At 37.2% G+C, this 21,596-nt stretch overlaps 1 protein-coding gene across 1 annotated transcript in view; it reads right to left on the reverse strand.

The window, feature by feature from the left end:
- EYS (EGF-like photoreceptor maintenance factor) overlaps window positions 1-21,596 on the reverse strand; it is an 827,426-nt gene that overhangs the window by 764,789 nt on the left and 41,041 nt on the right. The window contains exons 3-4 of the mRNA XM_086745378.1: window positions 4,448-4,641; window positions 1,416-1,543 (exon numbers count right to left, since the gene is read on the reverse strand). Coding sequence (XP_086601504.1) covers window positions 1,416-1,543; window positions 4,448-4,641 — 322 coding nt within the window. The remainder of the gene's footprint in view (window positions 1-1,415; window positions 1,544-4,447; window positions 4,642-21,596) is intronic.

The raw sequence follows: 21,596 nt of genomic DNA on the forward strand, positions 1-21,596 counted from the left end.
ACATAATTTAAGTGATTCTTTTGATAATCAACATAAATGCGTTGTTAATTGCCCATTTTTACTTTCTGTTATATAGATCTAAATAATCAGTCTTATTCTCACATAGTATATCAATGGAAAGACTGTTAAATCACCATGCCTTTCCATAGCTATTTTTATTAACCGATTTCCATCGTACAATGAGGTTCATAGTACAGACCATTTCCACCAGTGCTTTTTGGAACTGTAAATTATTTAATCTGCATTGCACACAAGGCTAGGATTTTTTTTTAAAGAAAGGGAATATACATCTTGATATTAATTGTTCATGTAATGCATATTTTTAAATGTAAGCTTCAGGCATCATTTCATCCTAATTCATGCACCAACATACTGTGTAAAAGACTGACTGTGTAAATTATTATTAACTTACATCTTGGTTTAAATTATTGGAAAATAAATGATAAGACTGTTGTTCTGTGTTATACATATCTATATGGGACGATCTAACTCTGTGTGTTTGTATGGGTGTGTATGTATGTATGTATTTATTTAGGTGTAAGTGTAAATAAAATTTTATGTCTTTTTTTCTTCTTTGGGAAAATTGTAAACATAGTTCCACTTATATTTTCATTTCCAGACTTCTCAACTGAATCTCTTCCACTGGACTGTAACTTTATGTTCTATACTTCTGTTAAGTACTTGCAGTTTCTAAGTTCATTCATAATGTGGTTTCAGGGTTTTGTGTACCACAGCTCTCAATTTTCCGCTTTTATGAATATCCTAAAATTTGAAAGTTGTTTACTGCACTTCAGTAATGCTTAGCAGAACTTACTTCAGGCAGCCAGATAAAAGCCAAGCAAATATGAAAAGTACAAACTGTACTCCTTAGTGGGGTAAGAAAATATGTAGAAAGCTATTTAAAGCAGAATTAAAGTATACACTTACTAAGTCACTTTTGTTATTTTCAAATGGATAATTTTTAGCATGATCTTTCTGAATGAAAAACTTCTTAATATGCTGCTTGAAAGATCAATCTAAGACCTACTAATGCATGTCTGTGAATTAGAAACTAGCATAGTTGTATTATCCTTTCAGAAACATAGCATAAACATCATACACTCTGAATGGGAGTGGCATCTGTAGTTCATTTGTCCCACTTGTCATGAATATGTCAGGATTTATGTATTCTTTTCTTCCAGAATTAATGATGAAACAATTTATAACTCCTTAAATGTTTTAAATCTTTTTGTAGCACTTCAAGAATTTTCAAGATGACTAACAGAGTGGGGCACTAAAAATAAATAAAAAATTCTTAAAATAGAAGTTTATAGTTTTCTGTGTTCTCTGTGACTGATGTCTTTTCTTTCTGCCATCAGTGCGATATCACCAAGTGATCCAAAAAAGTACTGAAATAAATTAATTTCTAATCTTACCGGCAGTTATAGTTCTGCTGTTGAGCTACACAAGTTGCATTATTTAAGCAAGGCAACAGTTCACACTGATTCAGTATTCTCTCGCAGAACTTGCCAGTGAATATTGGCAGACAGATACATGCCACATCCTATAGAAGAGAAGGAAATCAGGAGTAATTATTTATTGTAACCAAGGCAATACGGAAATTCATGTTTACTTCCATTATTATAGAGACTCTAACTAGGACAGGGTCCCATCATATTAAACAGTTTACAGAGACAGAAAAAAAAAGCAGTCCTAGCCCCAAATAGGTTACAAACATAATTTAGGACAAGTAGAATAGGCCTTTCAGCACAGATTATACCAGAGTTGAGTTTGCTAGCGGGAAATATACCAGCTCTACATTTGGCTGGCTTTGTGATTTCATAAGTGAATCAAGAAGGAGCTTTACAATTAATTTATGTTTTTCCCTCATTTCTGAATTTGTTCCAATATAATGTTTGCATCTGTCAAACAGTAACAGTACACAAGGTACCTCAGATACCAAACAGCATTCACTAACTAGAGTAGGAAAGAAAATGGTTTGTATCCTTTTTCACCTTCAGTATGAGGCATAGAGACTATACTTCTCTATAATGGGGAAAGACATCTGTCAGTTACTGCAGTCTGTAATTTACACAGTAAGAGCAGTAAGTTATTTTACAAAACAAAATATTTTATTAGAACTGACACTCTAATCCTTATTTTTCTATATAAAGTAATGTTTTTGATAGGCCTTTTGATGTCAGAAAGTAAAGGACAAATATATAGGGGTTTACTCCTACAGTGAAATTGGAAGTGTTCATGTGTTTCTTCAGAATCAGTCTTAAAGCCATGATCAGGGAACTTTATTTTAACACCTACTGAAAGATTTCTACCTGTGTAAAACAAACTATAGCATCTATTTGTCTACAGAAATGATCATACAAAATAGTATGTGCTAGTTTATCTACTAGACAAAATATTTAGACACATTGCATAATTTAGAAATCTATCAACTTGTTTGGCAATTTAGATATCTCTCTTTATTCTTTCTTTGACTGAGTATGTATCACTGGTGTACGATAGCTGAGCTTTTGAACTCTGACTATTTTGGTTCTGTGTAGTCACTGCTCTTTGCAATAGTCAAGCTAACAAATGAGTATCGACAGGGCAGTGTGAAATACTACCAGATATGACTCTATTATAAAACTTTTGTGAGTTTGCATTAGTTTATTCTATTTTACAAAAAAAACCCCAAAAACGAAGAAATACAGAAAAAAGTAATTAAAAACAGATACCACAGGAAAAGCAACAATAGGAAACAATCTCTAGATAATAAAGATGACTAATGTATAATGTTTTATATCGGATTTTATTAGAGAGAGAAAAAAGATGAAACAGAATCACAGAATCATAGAATAGTTAGGGTTGGAAGGGACCTTTAAAGGTCATTTGGTCCAACCCCCCTACAAGGAGCAGGGACATCTTGAACTAGATCAAGTTGCTCAGTAGTTTCTTAAATTTTCTTTCCTCCAAGCAACTGAACTGAAAATGTAGAATTTGGGTTTTTAACCATAGATATATTAGAAACACTACACATTCAGACAATGCTGTGTTTCTTCATGAAACATGCAAATCTAATTTTAAAAGTTACATTAGAATTAAATGTTTTGGCACTTGCACGGAAACTATGTCAAGGCATATGGATGACAGGGAGGTGATTATAAACAGTCAACATGGTTTCACAAAGGGAAAGTTATGCCTGACTAATCCGGTGGTTTTCTACGATGGAGTGACCATGTTGACAGATAAGGGAAGAGCAACTGATGCTTCCAAGGTAGCTAGGTGATACTTTGACTTCTATAACACCTTTGACATCATCCCACACAACATCATTGTTGCCAGATTGAAGAGATATGGGTTTGATGGATGGGCTATTTGATGGATAAGGAATTGGCTGGATGGCCATGTCCAAAGAATTACAATCCACAGCTCAATGTCCAACTGGAGATCAGTAACTACTGGGACTAGTACTGTTCAATATCTTTACTAATAACATAGTGGGATTGAATGCACCCTCAGCAAGTTTGTGGATGAGTCTGCAGATGTTCCTTTTAGTGAATGAACTGCACCAAGATGAGTGGTGCAGTTCATTCACTAAAGGGAAGGGATGCCACCCAGAAGGACCCTGACACACTTGAGCTGTGGACACATGTGAATCCCATTAAGTTCAACAAGGCCAACGGCAACATCCTGCACCTGAGTCAGGGTAGTCACCAGCATCAGTACAGACTGGGTGATGAATGGATTAAGAGTAGCCCTGTAGAGAAGGCCTTGGTGATACCAGTGTATGAAAAATTGGACATGAGCCAGGAATGTGTGCTTGCAGCCCAGAAAGCCAATTGTATCCTAGGCTGCATAAAGAGAAGTGCGGTCAGTAGGCCAAGGGAGGTGATTCTTCCTCTCTACTCTGCTCTCATGAGGCTTCACCTGGACAACTGTGTCCAGCTCTGGGAACCCAGCACAAAAAAGACATGAACCTGTTAGAGCAAGTCCAGAAGAATGCCATAAAAATGGCTATAGAGAAAGGCTGAGAGAATTGTGATTGTTCAGTTTGGAGAAGTGAAGGCTGTGGGGAGATCTCCTTGCAGCCTTTCAACATATAAAGGGGACCTACAGGAAAGTTGGAGAAAGACCTTCTACGAAGCTGTTTAGTGACAGGACAAGGGGTAAAGGTTTTAAACTGGGAGAGGTTGAGTTTATATTGGGCATAAGGAAGAAATTTTTTTACCATGAGAGTGGTGAGACAGTGGAACAGGTTGCCCAGTTGTGGATTGCTCCATCATTGGAAGTGTTCAAGGCCAGGTTGGACGAGGCTCTGAGCAACCTGATCTAGTTGGAGATGTTCCTGCTCCTTGCAGGGGGGTTGGACTAGATGACCTTTAAAGGTCCCTTCCAACCCTAACTATTCTATGATTCTGTGATTCTATTATTCTATGTTCAAATAGGGATCTCTGAAGTTTATACTTACATTTGGCAAATCGATACATGTACCTCTGTTCTGACATGGCCTTGAAGAACACTCATTGATATCAATTTCACAATTATGACCAAGAAAACCAGCAGGACAATCACAAACATATCCAGACTGATTATATTGGCATATGCCTTCATTCAGGCATGGCTGAGATGCACACGGATCTCCAGGTTCCTCACAAAATGGACCTAAAAGAAATAAGCATAAAATATTAGGAAGCATTTGAGTGAATGATGCTTCTTGATATGCTACCCATTACCTTGTCACTATGTTGCATTTCCCTATTATTTTTCATTAATTCTATTTTTTTTTTAATTTTAGAAGGGATTGAGAGGCTTTTATTCATTATGTTTTTTCTTAAATTGTCTACACTGTGAAGCACCATTTACTGACTGGGACACCTGTAAACTATCACGATTTAAAAAGCAGAGAACTTAAAATATTCCTGTATATTTTATTTGTTTTGGTGAATACATGGTAGAAATATGTGGGAGTGAAATATGTGGGAGTGAGTAAACTCATCTCTGTAGAAAACAGAGGATGAGAACTGGAACCATAGTCCCAGGCGACACTGAAGAGTCACTGAACATCTGTTTTTCAGTCGTTGTTATTAAGGGAGGTTGTTCCCTTTCCTGTTTATAGATCTAGCCAGTAGTGAAGCTGAATGTACTCTCAGTAGGTGCACATAAAATCATGCGTGCATGCACATACACACACTCTACAGACATAGTGACCACATGAATCAACATGGAGAGCAGTGTCTTTCCTTGCACCACATAAACGCAAACAGCACTCGTGAGCCTGAACAGCAATGATGGCTCAAATTTCTCCTCCTCTCTGACCAATCAGTAATGAAGTTCACCAGCAAACATACAAACTCCTCCACTTCCTAAATGCACAAATAAACCCACATTAATGGATCCCAGTTGTAGTTTAGCCCTGTTTGGGACCGAGCTATGCAGTTTTTCACTCACTCCCCCCACCCTCCAAGAGAATGGAGGAGAGAAAATATAACAAAAATCTCAAGATTTGACATAATGTCAGGGAGAGATCATTCAAGTTACTGTTACAGGCAAAACAGACTCAACTTGGGAAAAACAATTTCTCTATTATTTTTAAAATCAAAGCAAGATAATGATAAAGACAACAAAAAATAACTTCCCCCCCACCTCTCCCTCTTCCCAGGCTTATCTCCATTTCTATTATCTCTACCTCTTTCCCCTCACCCCAAGCGGCACAGGGTAGAGGAATAGAGAATGGGGGTTATGGTCAGTTCATCACATGTCATTTTCCACCACTCCTTCCTCCTTAGGGGAAGAACTCCTCACGTTCCTCCCCTGCCCCGTTGTGGGGTCCCACCCACGGGCTACAGTCCTTCATGAACTGCTGCAGCGTGGGTCGTTTTTCCATGGTGTGCAGTCCCTCAGGAACCGGCTGCCCAGGCACGGGCCCTCCACGGGCCACAGCCTCCTTCGGGCATCCACCTGCCCTGATGTAGGGTCCTCCACGGGCTGCAGGTGGATCTCTGCTCCTCCGTGGACCTCTACAGGCTGCAAGGGGACAGCCTGCCTCACCACGGTCTTCATCACAGGCAGCAGGAAAATCTTGCCAGGAACAACTTTACTCCTCCCCCTCCTTCTTCAGTGACCTTGGCATCTGCAGCCGTGCCTCTCATAATAAATTCTTCACAATCAAGATCAGGGAGATGCCTCTCAGATTCTCTTCATATCTCCTCTCTTCATTTCTCTCACACTTTTCCCCTTCTTAAATACGTAATCACAGAGGCATTATTGTCACCAAGGAGCTTGGCCATGGCCAGTGGCAGATCCACCCTAGACCTGGCCAGGTCCACTGGACAGAGGGGAAACTTCTAGCAGCTTCTCACAGAAGATACCACTGTAGACTCCCTGCTACACAAAACCAGCACAATCCCTCAAATATTAGCACAGGTTTTAAGCTTTGTCTGATATCCATACCCAGACCCTGGTCCTCTTGACAACTTGCTGGCTCAGACTCCGAGTCATTTCAGATCTGGGTATCATTCTAATTGCTGGCTAGGACAGCTTAACCCCTCCCTGCCCACTAGACAAGGTGGTAACATAAGAATAGTGAAGAAAAGAGACTGCAGTGATCAGATATAGGGCTCAGCTGAACAAGTGCGATGAGTCACAGCCTACTTCGACTCAGACAGCCCTTTTATCACCTTTTCTCTACATTTTCCCATATTTTACTTCTGTCCATCTTCATCCCTACCTTTCTTAACCCTTTTCTGCTCCCAGATAAACAACACTTACTAAGCGTTTGTCCCCATTGGCCGCAGTTTTGTTGCCTCCATAAACAAATTCAGTATTTCTCATACCAGATAATCCAGTATTTCTGGTTACCTAGATAATCTTGGTTTTATGTGGGATTACTATAAGTAATTACTCAGTGATTACTATAAGTGATTACTCAGGCTCTGTTGGCCTTGCAAGAAAATAATGCATGAAAAGTCCTCAGTTCCCCCCCATTAATTGTCTGTGACATTTTCCTGTCTCTCACAAAATTCCTCCTTAAACATCTGTGGAATCCAGTCATTGCTCATGCTGCTATCTGTCACTTTTGCCAGCCACTCACTCAGTTATTTCGTAAGATCAGCAACTTCTCATGTTATGTCCAGTAGTTTTCCATGTTCTGTTATGGTGACCCTAGGTAAGGGTTTACTAATCTGCCTGCATACCTCAACAGTTATGCGCTGCCTATTTATTTTGGAGAATTAACTATTTTAAATTGTGCAATACCAAAGATACAGCAGAATTATAGCAGCTAAGAATTTACTTCCATTTCCTTCTGAAATATTATGTGGCAAATACACTTTTTATGTATCCTATACTTTGGCACTCTGATTTAAACCACCTTACTAACACATACTTACAGATTACATCAGAAGCATTTCTCAATAATTTGCTGTAGCAATAATATTACCTTCATAAAAAATCTATTCTGAAGTAGTAGTATGTATTGATTCCACATTTTGTTAGTCCCTTGAATCAACTGAATTAAAAAAAGATATTCATAAAACAATAAATTATACTTTACAAAAAGATGTATACCTTTGAAATGGTATTGAAACTCAGAATTGTAAACTGTCAGGTAAACATAGCTAATTCATTCTAAACCAATCAATAGATACATATGTGAGACTCTAATAATTTCCTTACCAACACAGTCTATCTATATAGAGCAACTGTGACTATATGGAACAATATTTACCAGGAGATCCAAATATCACACTCTGTCTCTATTACATGCCAGAACAGCTGATGCAAAAAATACTATACAAGAAAATACCATTAGCAAAAAAAAAAGGGTCAAAACACAATTTCCTTTTTAGCACTCTGTTCACTGGAAATGGTTGTTCTAATAAGGCAAAATGAATTGGATCTATCTTTTAGGATGTATTATTCACTTCTCTTTAGTGTCAGAGGACATTCAAATAAACTTTCATGATTTTTTTTTGCTATCCTTCATCAGCATAGTAACCAAATTACAGTAAAAGTATATTGTAACTCGCAGATGTTAAGGCTTGCTAACAGGAAAAGCCAAGAAGGTCATTCCTCAGGACAAGGCCATTGACTGGTATTAGTGCATATATAAGAGAATATATGCAACAAGAAGTGACATCGATTGGTCAATTGTTTCTTAGTATTCAATTTAGTACTTAGCCGTCCTGTTATACTTCAGGACAATATTGTACCATGACAGTACTCATAGGTGGGATTATATATCTATGTTTATCCTATTTTTGTCTTCCTTTGATTGGGCACATTTGACAAGAATGGGTGCTCCTAACCCACCCATATTACCAAACAGCAGAAGGCCAATCAACAAACCTGTTCGTCCAACAGCTCTACCAAAAGGAAAGCTAGAAACCATAATTCCATGAGCCAAATAGATTAATGAGTTGCTCCTGCCATGGTTTGTACTCTTGAATCCATGCAGTCCTCCCCATTTTCTCTGCCAACATTACCAATAAATTCTTAGCTTTTTGTTAAAAAAATGGCACTGGAAGGGTCTGTTAGAACAGGGAAAGACTAAATGAACAAAATAATACAAAACAATGACAATGAAGGCCAGTTGGGGAAACAAGAAGAAAAAGGTGCCTTTTTGGTAATGCTATGCTCATTTGTAGCAAAACTAGGAAAAGGGTGTTGCTTTGCTTAAAAAAAAAAAAAAAAAAAAAAGAGATAGTGCAACTTTCTGTTAGGGAAGACTAAAAGTAGCTAGAAGAGGAATAGAGAAAAGCCTGAGAGTGGATAAGGAAGTATTGTTAATCACAGCATAAGAGATATATCAAGGAAAACACGCATGGTTCAAGGATGTCAAAACAGGTATTTAACTTCTTTTCTCCCTGGCATCTCCTTGCAAAGGGCAAAAGAATATATTTTTTATTATTTGTTAATTTGGAAAAAACAGTGCATTTAGTGTTAATTGGGAGCCAATTACCTAACCAGGTCAAGGAGGATCATTTTAAATGAAGATACTGAAGCAGAAACTAGACTTGTAGTCTAAAACACAAGTCACATCTTTCATAGGTCTATCTAGAATGAATTAAATAAAATCTCTACCAACTGCCTAACATCTTTTAGGAAGAATTCAGTCTTGAGCAGGAATGTTTCCTTCATCATTGATGCAACTTATGTCTTTGACATTCCTCTATAATTTCTTGCGTTCAGCATCTTATATGAAAAGTGAGAACAGTGCTCTTTCACCTGAACATCCATGCCTGAGGAGTTTCATGAATTAAGTCAATAAAAGGAATTCTGGACAACTGGTGTTTTGGGCTTTTTATTTTATCATTCCCAAACCTAATGTCACTTTCAATCTATTTGTTAAAGAAGATTGAAAGATGACTTGATTACAGCTCTTGGATGGGGAAAATATCAAGCACTAAAAGGAGTGTGGAGAAAGGTGGAGAAAAAGTGGAAAAGTGCAACAAAAGAAATTACTGAAGAGAGAAGCAAAACAAAATAAAGTTAGAAATACCTCACATATTTTTACCAGTGAGGTCTCTGTACTGAGCTATCATCAAAGAACTGTATTCTACAGTTTCTGATGTCTTCACATTAATGCTTTTTGAAAGATACTACTTTAACCATATCAAGATAGAAGCCTTAATATACAGATAAGCAATATAACAATCTTTGGTCAGAACAGATGAACAGCTGGTCCTCTACTTGCAAATACATATATTTACTTTGACTCAAAATACATACAAAACCTCTTAATAAAAAATTTGGAATTCATTCCAAATTGCCATTAAAAAAATTACATGTTTTTGTCATCATCAGTGCCTCTTATTTAGGTATGTTTAAATAAATAATTAACTTCATAGCCATGCTAACATTTACTGACCTCTTGAATACTGTTGTTAGAAGAAAGGTAAAGAAGGAAAAGGATAAAAATATATCTGTATAATCTGAAGTAAGATGTAAACCCCTGAAGGAGGACAATATTTAAGGAATGAACAATGCAACTGGGAACAACGCATCAGTCCAACTTGTAAGTGCATATTGAAAATTTTTGTACAAATTCTGGAGACATGAGACTTAGACTAAAAAAAGTGCAAAGCAAAGTCTTTTAACTGCACAGATTCGATGCATAACCTTCTATTTTACTTTGATATAAACAACAACATATTATAGACATAGTATTTGACATAGATGCTGTGTATTTCTGGTGCCAGCGATTTCAACAGAAGTACTTCTTCCCTTTGTGATACCCAAAAAGAGATATTTACTGAAAATACTGAAGTCCCTGTAGCATTCACTAATGAAGGATTAGCTACTCAAAGCTATGATATATGTTGAAATTCTCAGGAAAATAAATGCAGAAACCATGTTCTAATGGAAGACAGCCGATTCAAGAAAATTCAGTATGAAAAAAAATAGTTATCATCTTGATTGAATATCCTGATTAAAGAGGAAATTCAGTAAATTAAAGACATCATCAGTAGGATTAGTTCACCATGGTCCTTCAATAGAGTGAATTCTTGTTTGGTTTACTTCAATAAAATAAAAAAAAATATGGAAGATTAAACAGGAGGAAGGAGTGAGTAAAGATTATCCTATAGACTGATATAAAAGCTAATGAACTTTAGTTTAAGGAACTGTACCTTATTTCCAGCATTTTCTAGTGCTTTTTTTTTTATGTGAGGAGAATAAAACCATTCAACACACCAAACAAATGACAAAAAAAACCCCTCATCTCTTCCTTGTTTGACTTAACTGCATCCCTTTCTAGTCTTTCACTAGTTTCACTACCATGTTATAATGATAATCTAGTAAAAGTCAAAGGACATTCCTGGCCTTTGATAAGCAGCAGTCAGCTTGTTACGATACCACAAAGTGCCATTTACATAAATATCTGGGGTTACTGATTGCAACAAATAATTTTTATATTTGTGTTGGTTTTGTTTAGCGAGGGGGGGCCTACAGTGGCAACTTCTGCAAGAAGCTGCCCGAAATTTCCCCTTTGTCTGGTGGACTCGACCGGGTGTAGGGCAGACCCACCGCTGGCTAGGGCCAAGCCAATTGGTGACAAAATGTTCAGTGGTAATGCTTCTGTGATAACATATTAAGGAAGGGGAAAAATAATGAAAAAAAAAAGAAGATAAAGTGAAGAAGCAGAAGCTGGGGGCAGAGAGGGGGAGGCGCAAGCCTTGTGGGCCTTGCGGCCCTCACCCTCTGGCCTCTGACTGAGTGGCTGTCTGGACCCAACTCAGCCCTGCCCAGCCGCAAGAAGTGAAGAGGGGAGATGTGAAGAGAACTGGAGAGGCGTCTGCCTGCCTGCTGTGAAGAATTTATTGTGAGAGGAATGGCTGCAGACATCAAGGTCAGTGAAGAAGGAGGGGGAGGAGTAATGCTGCTCCTGGCCAAGATTCCCCTGCAGCCCATGATGAAGGCCATGGTGAGGCAGGCTGTCACCCTGCAGCCTGTAGAAGTCCATGGAGGAGCAGAGATCCACGTGCAGCCTGTGGAGGACCCCATACTGGGGCAAGCGGATGCCTGAAGGAGGCTGTGGCCCATGGAGGCTGCACTGGAGCAGCCATTCCTGAGGGATTGCACCCCATGGAAAAACAACCCGTGCTGCAGTAGTTCACAAAGGACTGTCGCCCGTGGGAGAGACCCCACACCAGGCCAGGGGAGGAATGTGAGGAGTTCTTTCCCCGACAACGAAGCAGTGGCTTAAAGTGACATGTGATGAACTGACTGTAACGCCCATTCCCTATTGCCCCTGTGCCACTCAGTGAGGGGAAGGTGGCAGAGATAATTGAAATGAAGTTAAGCCTGGGAAGAAGGAGGGATCAGGGTTCTCTTCCTCATTATATTGCTTTGGTTTTATTAATAATAAATAAATGAATGGTCTTCCCCAAGTCGAGTCTGTTTTGCCCATAACAGTAACTTCCATGATCTCTCCCTGTCATTATCTCAAACCTCGAGCCTTTTTTCTTACATTTTCTCTCCCTATTCCCTCGGAGGATGGGGTGAGTGAGTGAGAGATCGTGTAGCTGGGTCCCAAGCGGGGCTAAACTGCGACAATATTTAATAGTCTTTCTAGCCTTCATATTTATGCAACCATTTCTTTTTCCAAAGACTAAAATATGTGAAAGATCATCTTAGTATACTACACTTCAATATTATTTCATTTTTTTTTGTTTTTTTTTTTAATTCCTCTAATGAAAAATGAATATTTTCTAGAGCAGTTATGCATAAGGCACAGTAGATTACTTCATGAAACTGCAAATGTTATAGCCATATACATTCACTTAGTTGTACTTTAGTTAGAATGAAGCAATAATATTTCAAAGTTATCATAAAAAAATGAACTATCTAGTGGTGGAAAGATTTTCAATTTAAATGAAACAAGTGGTTTCTAGGAGCTACAATCAAGGACCGAGATACACAGAAGGCAGTAAACAGAATAAAGCTTGCGAATGAAGCATGATAATTCAATGGTTAAAAATATTGTTAATATTTTAATATACTCAGTTTCACAACTGAAATTATAGAAACCCACCTCTTACATCGTGTCCTTCTTATGTCATGCCATTATTAATGTTCAGCACTGCTGTTCACTTTAAAACTAATTTCAAAATGAGGCTCTTTTAATCTGAGGAACATCTGATTTCTATTGATTAAGTGAAAGTATTTCTGCAATTAAATGAAACTATATCTGCATAGCTCAGTTAAAAATTCATTATAAATAGTCCAATCCAGTTAACTTCTTGTTTTTATTTTCTTGAGTTTCATCAGCTGCCCTTCCTTTTATATATATAACTGAAAAGTATTTTTAAAAGTTCTCTTTATAGAAAGAATATGGGGTTTTTTTTCTGTTTAAAAGCATCACTGATTCACAAGCTCTTTTCTTATATATCTAGACCCTGAAATATACCAATATTTATGTTGGTGCACTAAAAGCATTACTCTTTCAAATATGAATACAGTATTTGCATTTTCATATAAATTTGTAATCAAAACCAATGAATGACACCTTTTTTTCTGCATATGAAGTTTCAATAAAGTTTGACTCAAAATGAAATCTACTTAAGGCACTGTAAATCTAGGTCTCAGAAGAGAGTGAGTGCAAATCTCCATGAAAAAATTACAAGGGCTACAATCTTAATTTTAGACCAAATAGGCAGTATCAAAGCTCACTGATGTGCTTTATACAAAAGCTCCAATCAGCACACTTGAAAATAGACATTTTGGAAGTAAATGAATGAGAAGAACATTAGCTTCCATCAGAGGAAAGCCTATTAGAGAGAAAATTACAGTACTGCTGAAAAAACTCATCAAGAGTCCTTGTAAACTTTTAGTTTTACTTCTTATCTTGACTAACCACAGTGTTCAGAAATTCTAATATAGCCGAAGCAAAGAGAGCTGGGCTGATTCTGAGACGATGCTTCCCAGGCCACTGCTAAGACAGTGTGCATGTGCTGTCACTGCTTCTGGAAGATTGTTATTCCCCGGGGCAAGAGCAGGGCATCACCCTAGTTATAACAGATCAATATATTACTCTTAGCCTAAAATCACTGCCTAGTGCCTCAGTTTGTTGCAGACAGGGGTGTTCAAATTGCTGCTAGGCGCAGCAGGAAGAAAAGCCATAATGTTCAAATTGGCAGCTATGACTTTTATCAAGAACACCAATGCTACCCACTCACAGAAAGTCCAGCTTTAAAATTGCCTTTCTCCCTGCAGCCAGTGCTGGTGTTTACCACACACCAGGTACAGAAGAAAATGCAAGTGTATCCATTAACAGTAAATTCACTAATATTCCATGGTTTTTACCACAGTAAAATGATATGATTACTTATCCATCTTTTGGGAAGTTAGTTTTAAAAATGCAATTATTAATCACTCCTTTCTCTAAGGCAACAGTTTCTTCAGTTACTATTAATTTAGTTCCCCAGCTGCCCCTCAGGTGACAAGACTTTTTCTATGCTCAAATGCAAGATATCTTCCTGATGGCTCATATACTTCTATGAGAGGGTCAATACTTCTGAATTCTGAAGTATTCCACCTCTTACAGATGAGGACATCTCTCCTAGCATTCATGAGCTAGCCTTGTGCCTAACATTATTAAGTACAGTTTCTAAAGGTATGAATGGGAGATACACTTTTTATTAAAATCCTAAACTAAAATAGATCAAGTCAATATATTGAGTGCATAGGCGTTTTCTTTATTATTACAAAAGTCTGCATGATTTCAAACTGCGGAAGTAGAAAATATGAAAATAAACCTGCAAAAAAATAAAGTATATAACTGTTCATAAATGGATACCAGACACCAACAAAGTGGCAAATGCTTTGTGAACCAAACCAGAAGAAACTCTATTGGGTGGCAAAACTAGGCTTTATTTGCTCACTTTTCAGTGGAGAATCAAATGCTTTCTCATTGTTCACAGGAAAGAAAACATCACAATAATTGGTGAGAGATTTGAAAGTGCTGTTTTACATAACTCATTAGTGAGACTAAAATTAAATACTTCATACCATTCTGAGCAAATGACAGAAACTATTCAAGGAAATTCAATAGCAGAATGTGTCTCCCAAGTGCAGGTAGGCAGGTTGTGCAAGAGCACACCATGCTGGGCTGGGAGAAACCTAAGGATGCAGCTCTCTGGGTTTGCAATGTACAGACAACAACTGATTAATCTAGAATGGATGGGAATTAAGGTAGAGCCATTGGGCAGAAAAAGTTATTTAGAGATATTTGAGAAGTTTCGTGTGGAAACAGATAGAAAACATTTAAGTTATAAAAGTTTGTTCTGGGTAAAGCAGCAAGAATAAATTGAACAGAAAAAAAAATCACAGAAGAGAGAAAGGAAGGGGTAAAATGACCAAAAGGGCATCTATATTTAGCTAATATTACTAATACAAGGATGTATATTTCCTGATTGTCAAGAGCTGTTGCAGAAAATAAATGCATTTATTAGTAAATGTTAGTGCAAAATCCTTAAAGAAGAAAATACACTTATATTTAGAAGAAATATGATCCAGCTTTTTCTGTTTTATTGCCTGTGTGTTTACGGCCAGCTAGAATTGTAAAGCAACATCCCTCCTGAAGAGCTTAATAATATGGGAAAGGGAACATGCCTTGAGGAACACTGTAAGCCTATTAAATTCTCAATGGGCAATGTGTTACTTAAGACTTCTATGGATGTCTACAAAAATCCCGCTGGAAACTGAAAGGTTCTGAATCTTTCTGTTCTTTATGAAGCAAGCAAACTATATTTCCTACTCTTCTGTTTAGTGGAGTAACAAGTGGTAGCTTCAATACTTCCTAGTGGCAATGATTAGCTGTGTGTTGAAATCCTACTGCTTTTTTTTTTTGTTTGTTTTGGTTTGGTTTGGTTTTTTTTTGTGGTGGAGATCTCAGGGTTTCTGTTTCTCCTTAGGGTCTCAGTTGTTCAGTTGTTTTCTCAACTAGCCTCTTTTCCAAAGGTCAACCCTTTGGAAGCTCTTTAGCTTAGATATCTATTTCAAAACAAAGGAAACACTAAAATAAGGTTGTTTCATATCCCATCGGTATGTTTGGAACTTAGGTCTTCTCTCTTCAATCTCTGAACAGCAATTTTTAGCTGAAATTTTGAACAAATGTTTTTCTGAAATGGAGGTAACTGGATCATTATGCTTAAGAAGAGTAAAATGTTCTTAGATCTTTGTTCTTTAAATAAGAATTAAAGCTTATAATATTTTTCTGATATTTCACTCATTTAAGGGAGGAAGGAATGGAGGAAGGGTGGGAGGTAGAAATTTCCTAGAGGGGCAGAGGTACTCTCTAATACTCTCCAGAGTAAGCATGATAGGCACCTGCATAGACTAGGCAAAATACTTCATTAGATACCAAAGCAGTCTAATATGTAATTCAGGGTATTTCAAAAGCTTTTAGTTTTGAAATTATATCAAAATTATTAACTGTGAAAAGAAATTGATTCTCAATTTATTCCAGAATGGACACACTGAAAACTTAGTAAGATAAAGATCCAGATTTTAAATTTCTGTTATATATTTATCGAAGAAGATAATTTGTCTTCACATAACTATATTCAGACACCACTCCAAGTAAAAAAAAAAATTATCATTTTTGTTCATATTTGCCCATTTGTCAGCCAATGCAGGATTACAAGGAAGTTAACCATTATATTAACAGAAACGACTCCATGTAGATCAACAAAATAAGTAGAATAGCAGTTAAAAAAAATTAACAGTTTGTACATATTTTGATATAATCATGATAACAATCAGATCGAGATTCTGTGCAAAGTCCTGCACCTGGGTCGTGGCAATCCCAGGCACAAATACAGGCTGGGCGGGGAATAGATTGAGAGCAGCCCTGAGGAGAAGGACTTGGGAGTGCTGGTGGACAAGAAGCTCAACAGGAGCAGGCAATACGCCCTTGCGGCCTGGAAGGCCAACCGCATCCTGGGTTGCATCAAGAGAAGTGTGGCCAGCAGGTCGAGGGAGGCGATTCTCCCCCTCTACTCTGCCCTGGTGAGACTCCACCTGGAGTACTGTGTCCAGTTCTGGAGCCCCCAACATAAGAAGGACATTGACCAATTGGAGCAGGTCCAGAGGAGGGCCATGAAGATGATAAAAGGGCTGGAGCACCTCTCCTATGAGGACAGGCTGAGAGAGTTGGGCCTGTTCAGCCTGGAGAAGAGGAGGCTCCGGGGAGACCTGATAGCGGTCTTCCAGTACCTCAAGGGGGCCTACAAGAAAGATGGGGAGAGGCTGTTCAGTAGGGCCTGTTGTGATAGGACAAGGGGTAATGGCTTCAAAATAGAGGGAGGTAGATTTGGATTGGATATTAGGAAAAAACTTTTACAATTAGGGTTGTAGAGCACTGGAACAGAGAGATGGTGGAAGCCCCATCCCTGGAAACGTTCAAGGCCAGTCTGGATGAGGCTCTGAGCAACCTGATCTAGTCGGGGATGTCCCTGCTCCTTGCAGGGGGGTTGGACTAGATGACCTTTGAAGGTCCTTTCCAACCCTAACCATTCTATGATTCTATGATTCTATTTTAACATTTTATTACCAAAAAGACTACATCAATATTTAGATCTTTTATATCCAAAAAGTACATGAAGTGAGAAATGTGATGTAATAAAAAAGAAAAAAAAGAAGAAACTACAATTTAGTGGGAATGTCAATGTATGTAGAACAATAGAACCCCAAAATGGAGCAATCTACATTTTAAAGGCTTGTGTAAATGTACTGAGTAGGAAAAAAAAAAGGAAAAATATGGTGATTAATAAACAGATTACTTTAAGATCAAGAAAAAATGATAATGGAGAGATTACTGCAGGGAAAGGTAAAAAAAAACAAATCAAAACAAAACAACAACAAAAAACCAAGCACAATATAAACTTGTGTCTAGATAATTGCAGCTCTACTTACTCTATTCAAACAGCCAGCCTGCTTGCATCACAGGTAAAATAAGTAAAAGATGAATTATAAAGCATGAAACCTAGAAATAGATCTCTTCTAATTTAATACTAGGTTCTAACCATTTGAACATGATTTGTGGTCTGTTATGAGGTCAAATAAAGGTTGTAAAGGTATGATTCAGATGTTTGATATTTGTAGTGGAAAAATTTAGTAGCAACATTTGCAGTTTACAAAAAAAAAGATGTAGAAAGACCACACCTTCAACAGCATGCAGAGTCATACTGGTGTATGTTTTCAAGACTGTATTAAATGACTGAATACTGCTTTTGCCTTAACTTACAGTGTAACTTTGGCTCCTACACTAATGTTGGTTTTTTTTGGTTTTTTTTTTTTTTTTTAATTCACTGTCAACTATCTTGAAAAACAGTAGCATCATGGATAAAAAAAAATGTAATGAAAGACAGTTGCCAGTTTGGCTACACCTTCTTATTAGTGAAAAGTGGAAAAGAAAATGTATTTGCATTTGTCACCATCATTATTTACCTCTGTACTGCTGCTTGAGATTCACAAAATCATGTGAAAGTTTAATTTTACAAGATCAGTACAACCCTGACAAGTAACATGTATGGCGCAACTGAACAAATTACTTTCCCAGATCCTGAACACTCCATCTTACTCACAAAGATTAGTTGAAAACTTAGATATGACAGTAATGGAAGTTATTTAAAAATTAAAGCAGTTTGAGATTCCTGGTAATTTATTGCTGAAGTTACTTCTTCAGTAGACTCTAGGAACATTAAAAATTCTCTATATTAGTAAGCAAAAGAACATAAGCAAAAGGACAAAACAGCTCTTGTAGATCAAAACTTGGTTTTTATTTGTTTGGTTTTTTTCTCAACTGTTTCTGTCAGATTAATAAATATATTTTTCTATATTTGTTCCTCACAGCTAAAAACCCTATAACTACAAAATGAAAACCCACTATTTATTAAATTATATTAAATTAAACAAATAAATTAATTTTATTCTAGACTTTCTATTTTTCTTTTAAATGGAAACTAACAAAGGACTAGAAAGAGCAAAACCCCTTTAGAAGGCATTGAATGCACAGTGTTCTTGACAAGATGCATAAAATTATGTGTACATGGGCCAGAACTACGCTGAACCACTCAAAACACTTTGGGATATTCTGTTTTGTAAATATTTACAACACAAATAACAATTTTAGCCAAATTATGTACAACCTAGTTATTTATGATTGTCCTTTTCTAGGACTGTAAAACTAGATGAGATTTTAAAGAACACATAAAGAGCCTGAGTGACATTTTTAAAAACATCTAAATAACTTAACATTCAAAATAAATATGTGAGATATGTCACTTAGAGATCTCTTCTAGTATAGTTAGATTATTTCACATGTTAAAATATGTTGTAAGAAGTAGTGTTGGCAACTCCATATTGATATTTATATGTCATTTTTGAGGTGGTTTAGATACTTTGATATCCTACGAAGTTCTGTTTTCAAAAAATTATCTAGGCACCTTTAGAATGGAAATTCTATTGCTGACTCTGTAAAATATGCTGATAAATGACAACTTTAGAAGGTGATATACAGAAGTCAAGCAGTGATTCTTAACTCTGTGCTAACAGGCTTACTCTACATAATAATTTATTCTGACCACGTTCTTGGCACACTTCTCTTTGGTAAAGTGACACAGGTTTGATTTCTTGGGTTATTTTTAGTTCAGTTATGTAAACAGGCAAAATGACACACCTACCAGTTTTTGGGCAGTCATGATTGTGTTTATTTGCTAACCTATCTCAGTATTGTCTCACCTAATCTGGTATAAATCAGAAGAAATCCTATAAAACCTGATCAACAGATATTGATAAAATGCATCAGTAGATACAATAAATAGATTTAGCAAATTCCTCAGCTTTCTTTCCTACAGAGTAGAAGTCATCAGATCAATAGTAGATTTTAGATATTTGGACACCAAAAGCTTTAGGCTAATACCAAATGAGATCCAAATAAAGAAACTGGCCTGCAACTGGAAGTTCCCTAAGAGACTTTTAAAAATTGGCTCTAACATGCCTGTACCCTAATATTCAGCAATCATGACTACAACATAATGAATGTAAATATTTAAGAACTGTAAAACTATTCAGGAAATTTTAGTTAGTAGTTGTTATTGTTATTATTATTATTATTATTATTAACAGATAAAATAAGCCTCTAGGGAGCACTAGTGACCAGGAGCACCACAAACAAGGTGGACAAGCAGGGCGTGGTACGTAAGCAAGAGTGTGGCAGTTTGCATGGAATTTCATGCACACAGGAAGCGCTTTGTGACTGTGCTGGCTCAACCAGGGAGCAATAGTATCTACCTTGCAGAAAGTCATGCTCTCTCTAAACTCTGCAACTGATGCAGCTTTCCAGGCAGGGCTCCAGTGGGAACAAGCTGCCACCCTGGTGTCAGGCTGCAGCGTGTACCCTACTGTTATGCCAGTATTGGACAGTAGTAGTGAGCACATCTGTGGGAGGTGTACCCAAGTAGAGGAGTTCCTCCATTTAGTGACAGAGCTCCAGGAGGAGGTGATTAGGTTGAGGAGTATCAGGGACTGTGAGAGAGAGATAGACTACCGGAATTGCACCCTACCTTCCCTGAGATGGGCCCAACAGGCAGACAAGGACACATGATATGGAGAATTCCCTATCCTTCTCCATCTGGCTGAACAGAGTGACTTAAGGGATAGAGGGCAACGGCAACAAGCTCTTGCCCAGCACAGCAGGTGTGTTTCCTCTGTGACTAACCTACCTTCCTAGGTGCCCTTGCATATTAGGTGTGAGGCTCTGCAAGTGGAACTGAACAATAATGAGGACAATGGTTCATACAGCTTGGAGGTATTGCCAAGGTTAAATCAGAGTACTTCCTGCGTCAAAACTGCTTCCATAAATTAAAAAAGATGGGTCATTGTCGTAGGAGACTGCCTTCTGAGGGAACAGATATTAGAGATTATTCAAGATATATATACTTTTTTTTTTTCCCATAGTCCTCAGAAATCACAAGTCTAAATAACAAAATCGTTCTATCATAGTGAAAGAGGATTTTGGCTGAGACTAATTCCTGCTAAATTATTTAACAATGTATAGAAACATGACTGAGGTGACTACTGAAGTCCTGGGAGAGAGATCTTCAAGAGACTTATCCACTTGAAATTCAATAAGCAGGGTAAGAGTTGAGGAAGAGATGTAAATTACAGGAATATATTCTGGGAAAATACGACCTTAGGTAACTGCAGAGACCAGGGACATGTGCTAAATAAGGGGAACCCCGAGGCAGCAGTGGTGATTGAGTATATTGAGGAGGAGGAAGAGAGCACGAGTGGTATAGAATGTAAGAGTAAAAAGAGCCCTGAGGAATAGATGGGCTGATCACAGTAACACAGAGGCAGTAGAGTGGGCTGAGTAGCATTTCTCTCACCATTTGAGAGGTCTATCCTCTGTAAGATATAAAATGCATACAGAATCTAGATGGTCACTCTAGCCCTGTTAGAACCAACAGTTTAAACTGACCACCTCTAGAAGATGGTTCACTCCATTCAAAAAAAGATATCTAGGACAGATGCAATGAATTGATCCTGAGATATCTGTTTTTCTTCTAACTAAACAGGGCAAACTAAAGAAGTATTTGAGGTTAGATACCAAACTCTAGACAGCTGGTGTTGAATAACATGCAGCCAGTCAATGAAGAATATCTGAAAGTTTGCCAAATTAATGGTTTAAGTCTAATCAGAGAATATAGTTTTACCACTGATTTATCTTCAGAAGCATTCACTTTGCAGCAAGCTGGAAAGCTTACTTGATAAAAATAACCTTTTTTAGTTTGTTAATTTTACTGTCAAGGTGGTAAAACATATTTTTAAATGATTGATTACCGTTTGGGAAAATGCCAATGAAATTATGTCCTGCATCTTGGAAGAAAAGCAACTTCAAATATTATATATTCCTACCTATAAGATTTGGGATTTCATTCACACATATACTAATTAATAAATTAAAATGGACAGTAGTTAATGTAATATTTTCATTTTTCTTATATAGTATTTTTATTTTCATCTGTAGTCTTCATTTATTTTGATCCAAATTTGCTTTTATTGATATTATGTTTGAATAGTTCAGCAAATAAGAAGTTTTAGGACTTAAATTC

The sequence above is a fragment of the Chlamydotis macqueenii genome, chromosome 3 (assembly GCF_036417535.1).
Source record: "Chlamydotis macqueenii isolate bChlMac1 chromosome 3, bChlMac1.mat, whole genome shotgun sequence".
Classification (NCBI taxonomy): domain Eukaryota; kingdom Metazoa; phylum Chordata; class Aves; order Otidiformes; family Otididae; genus Chlamydotis; species Chlamydotis macqueenii.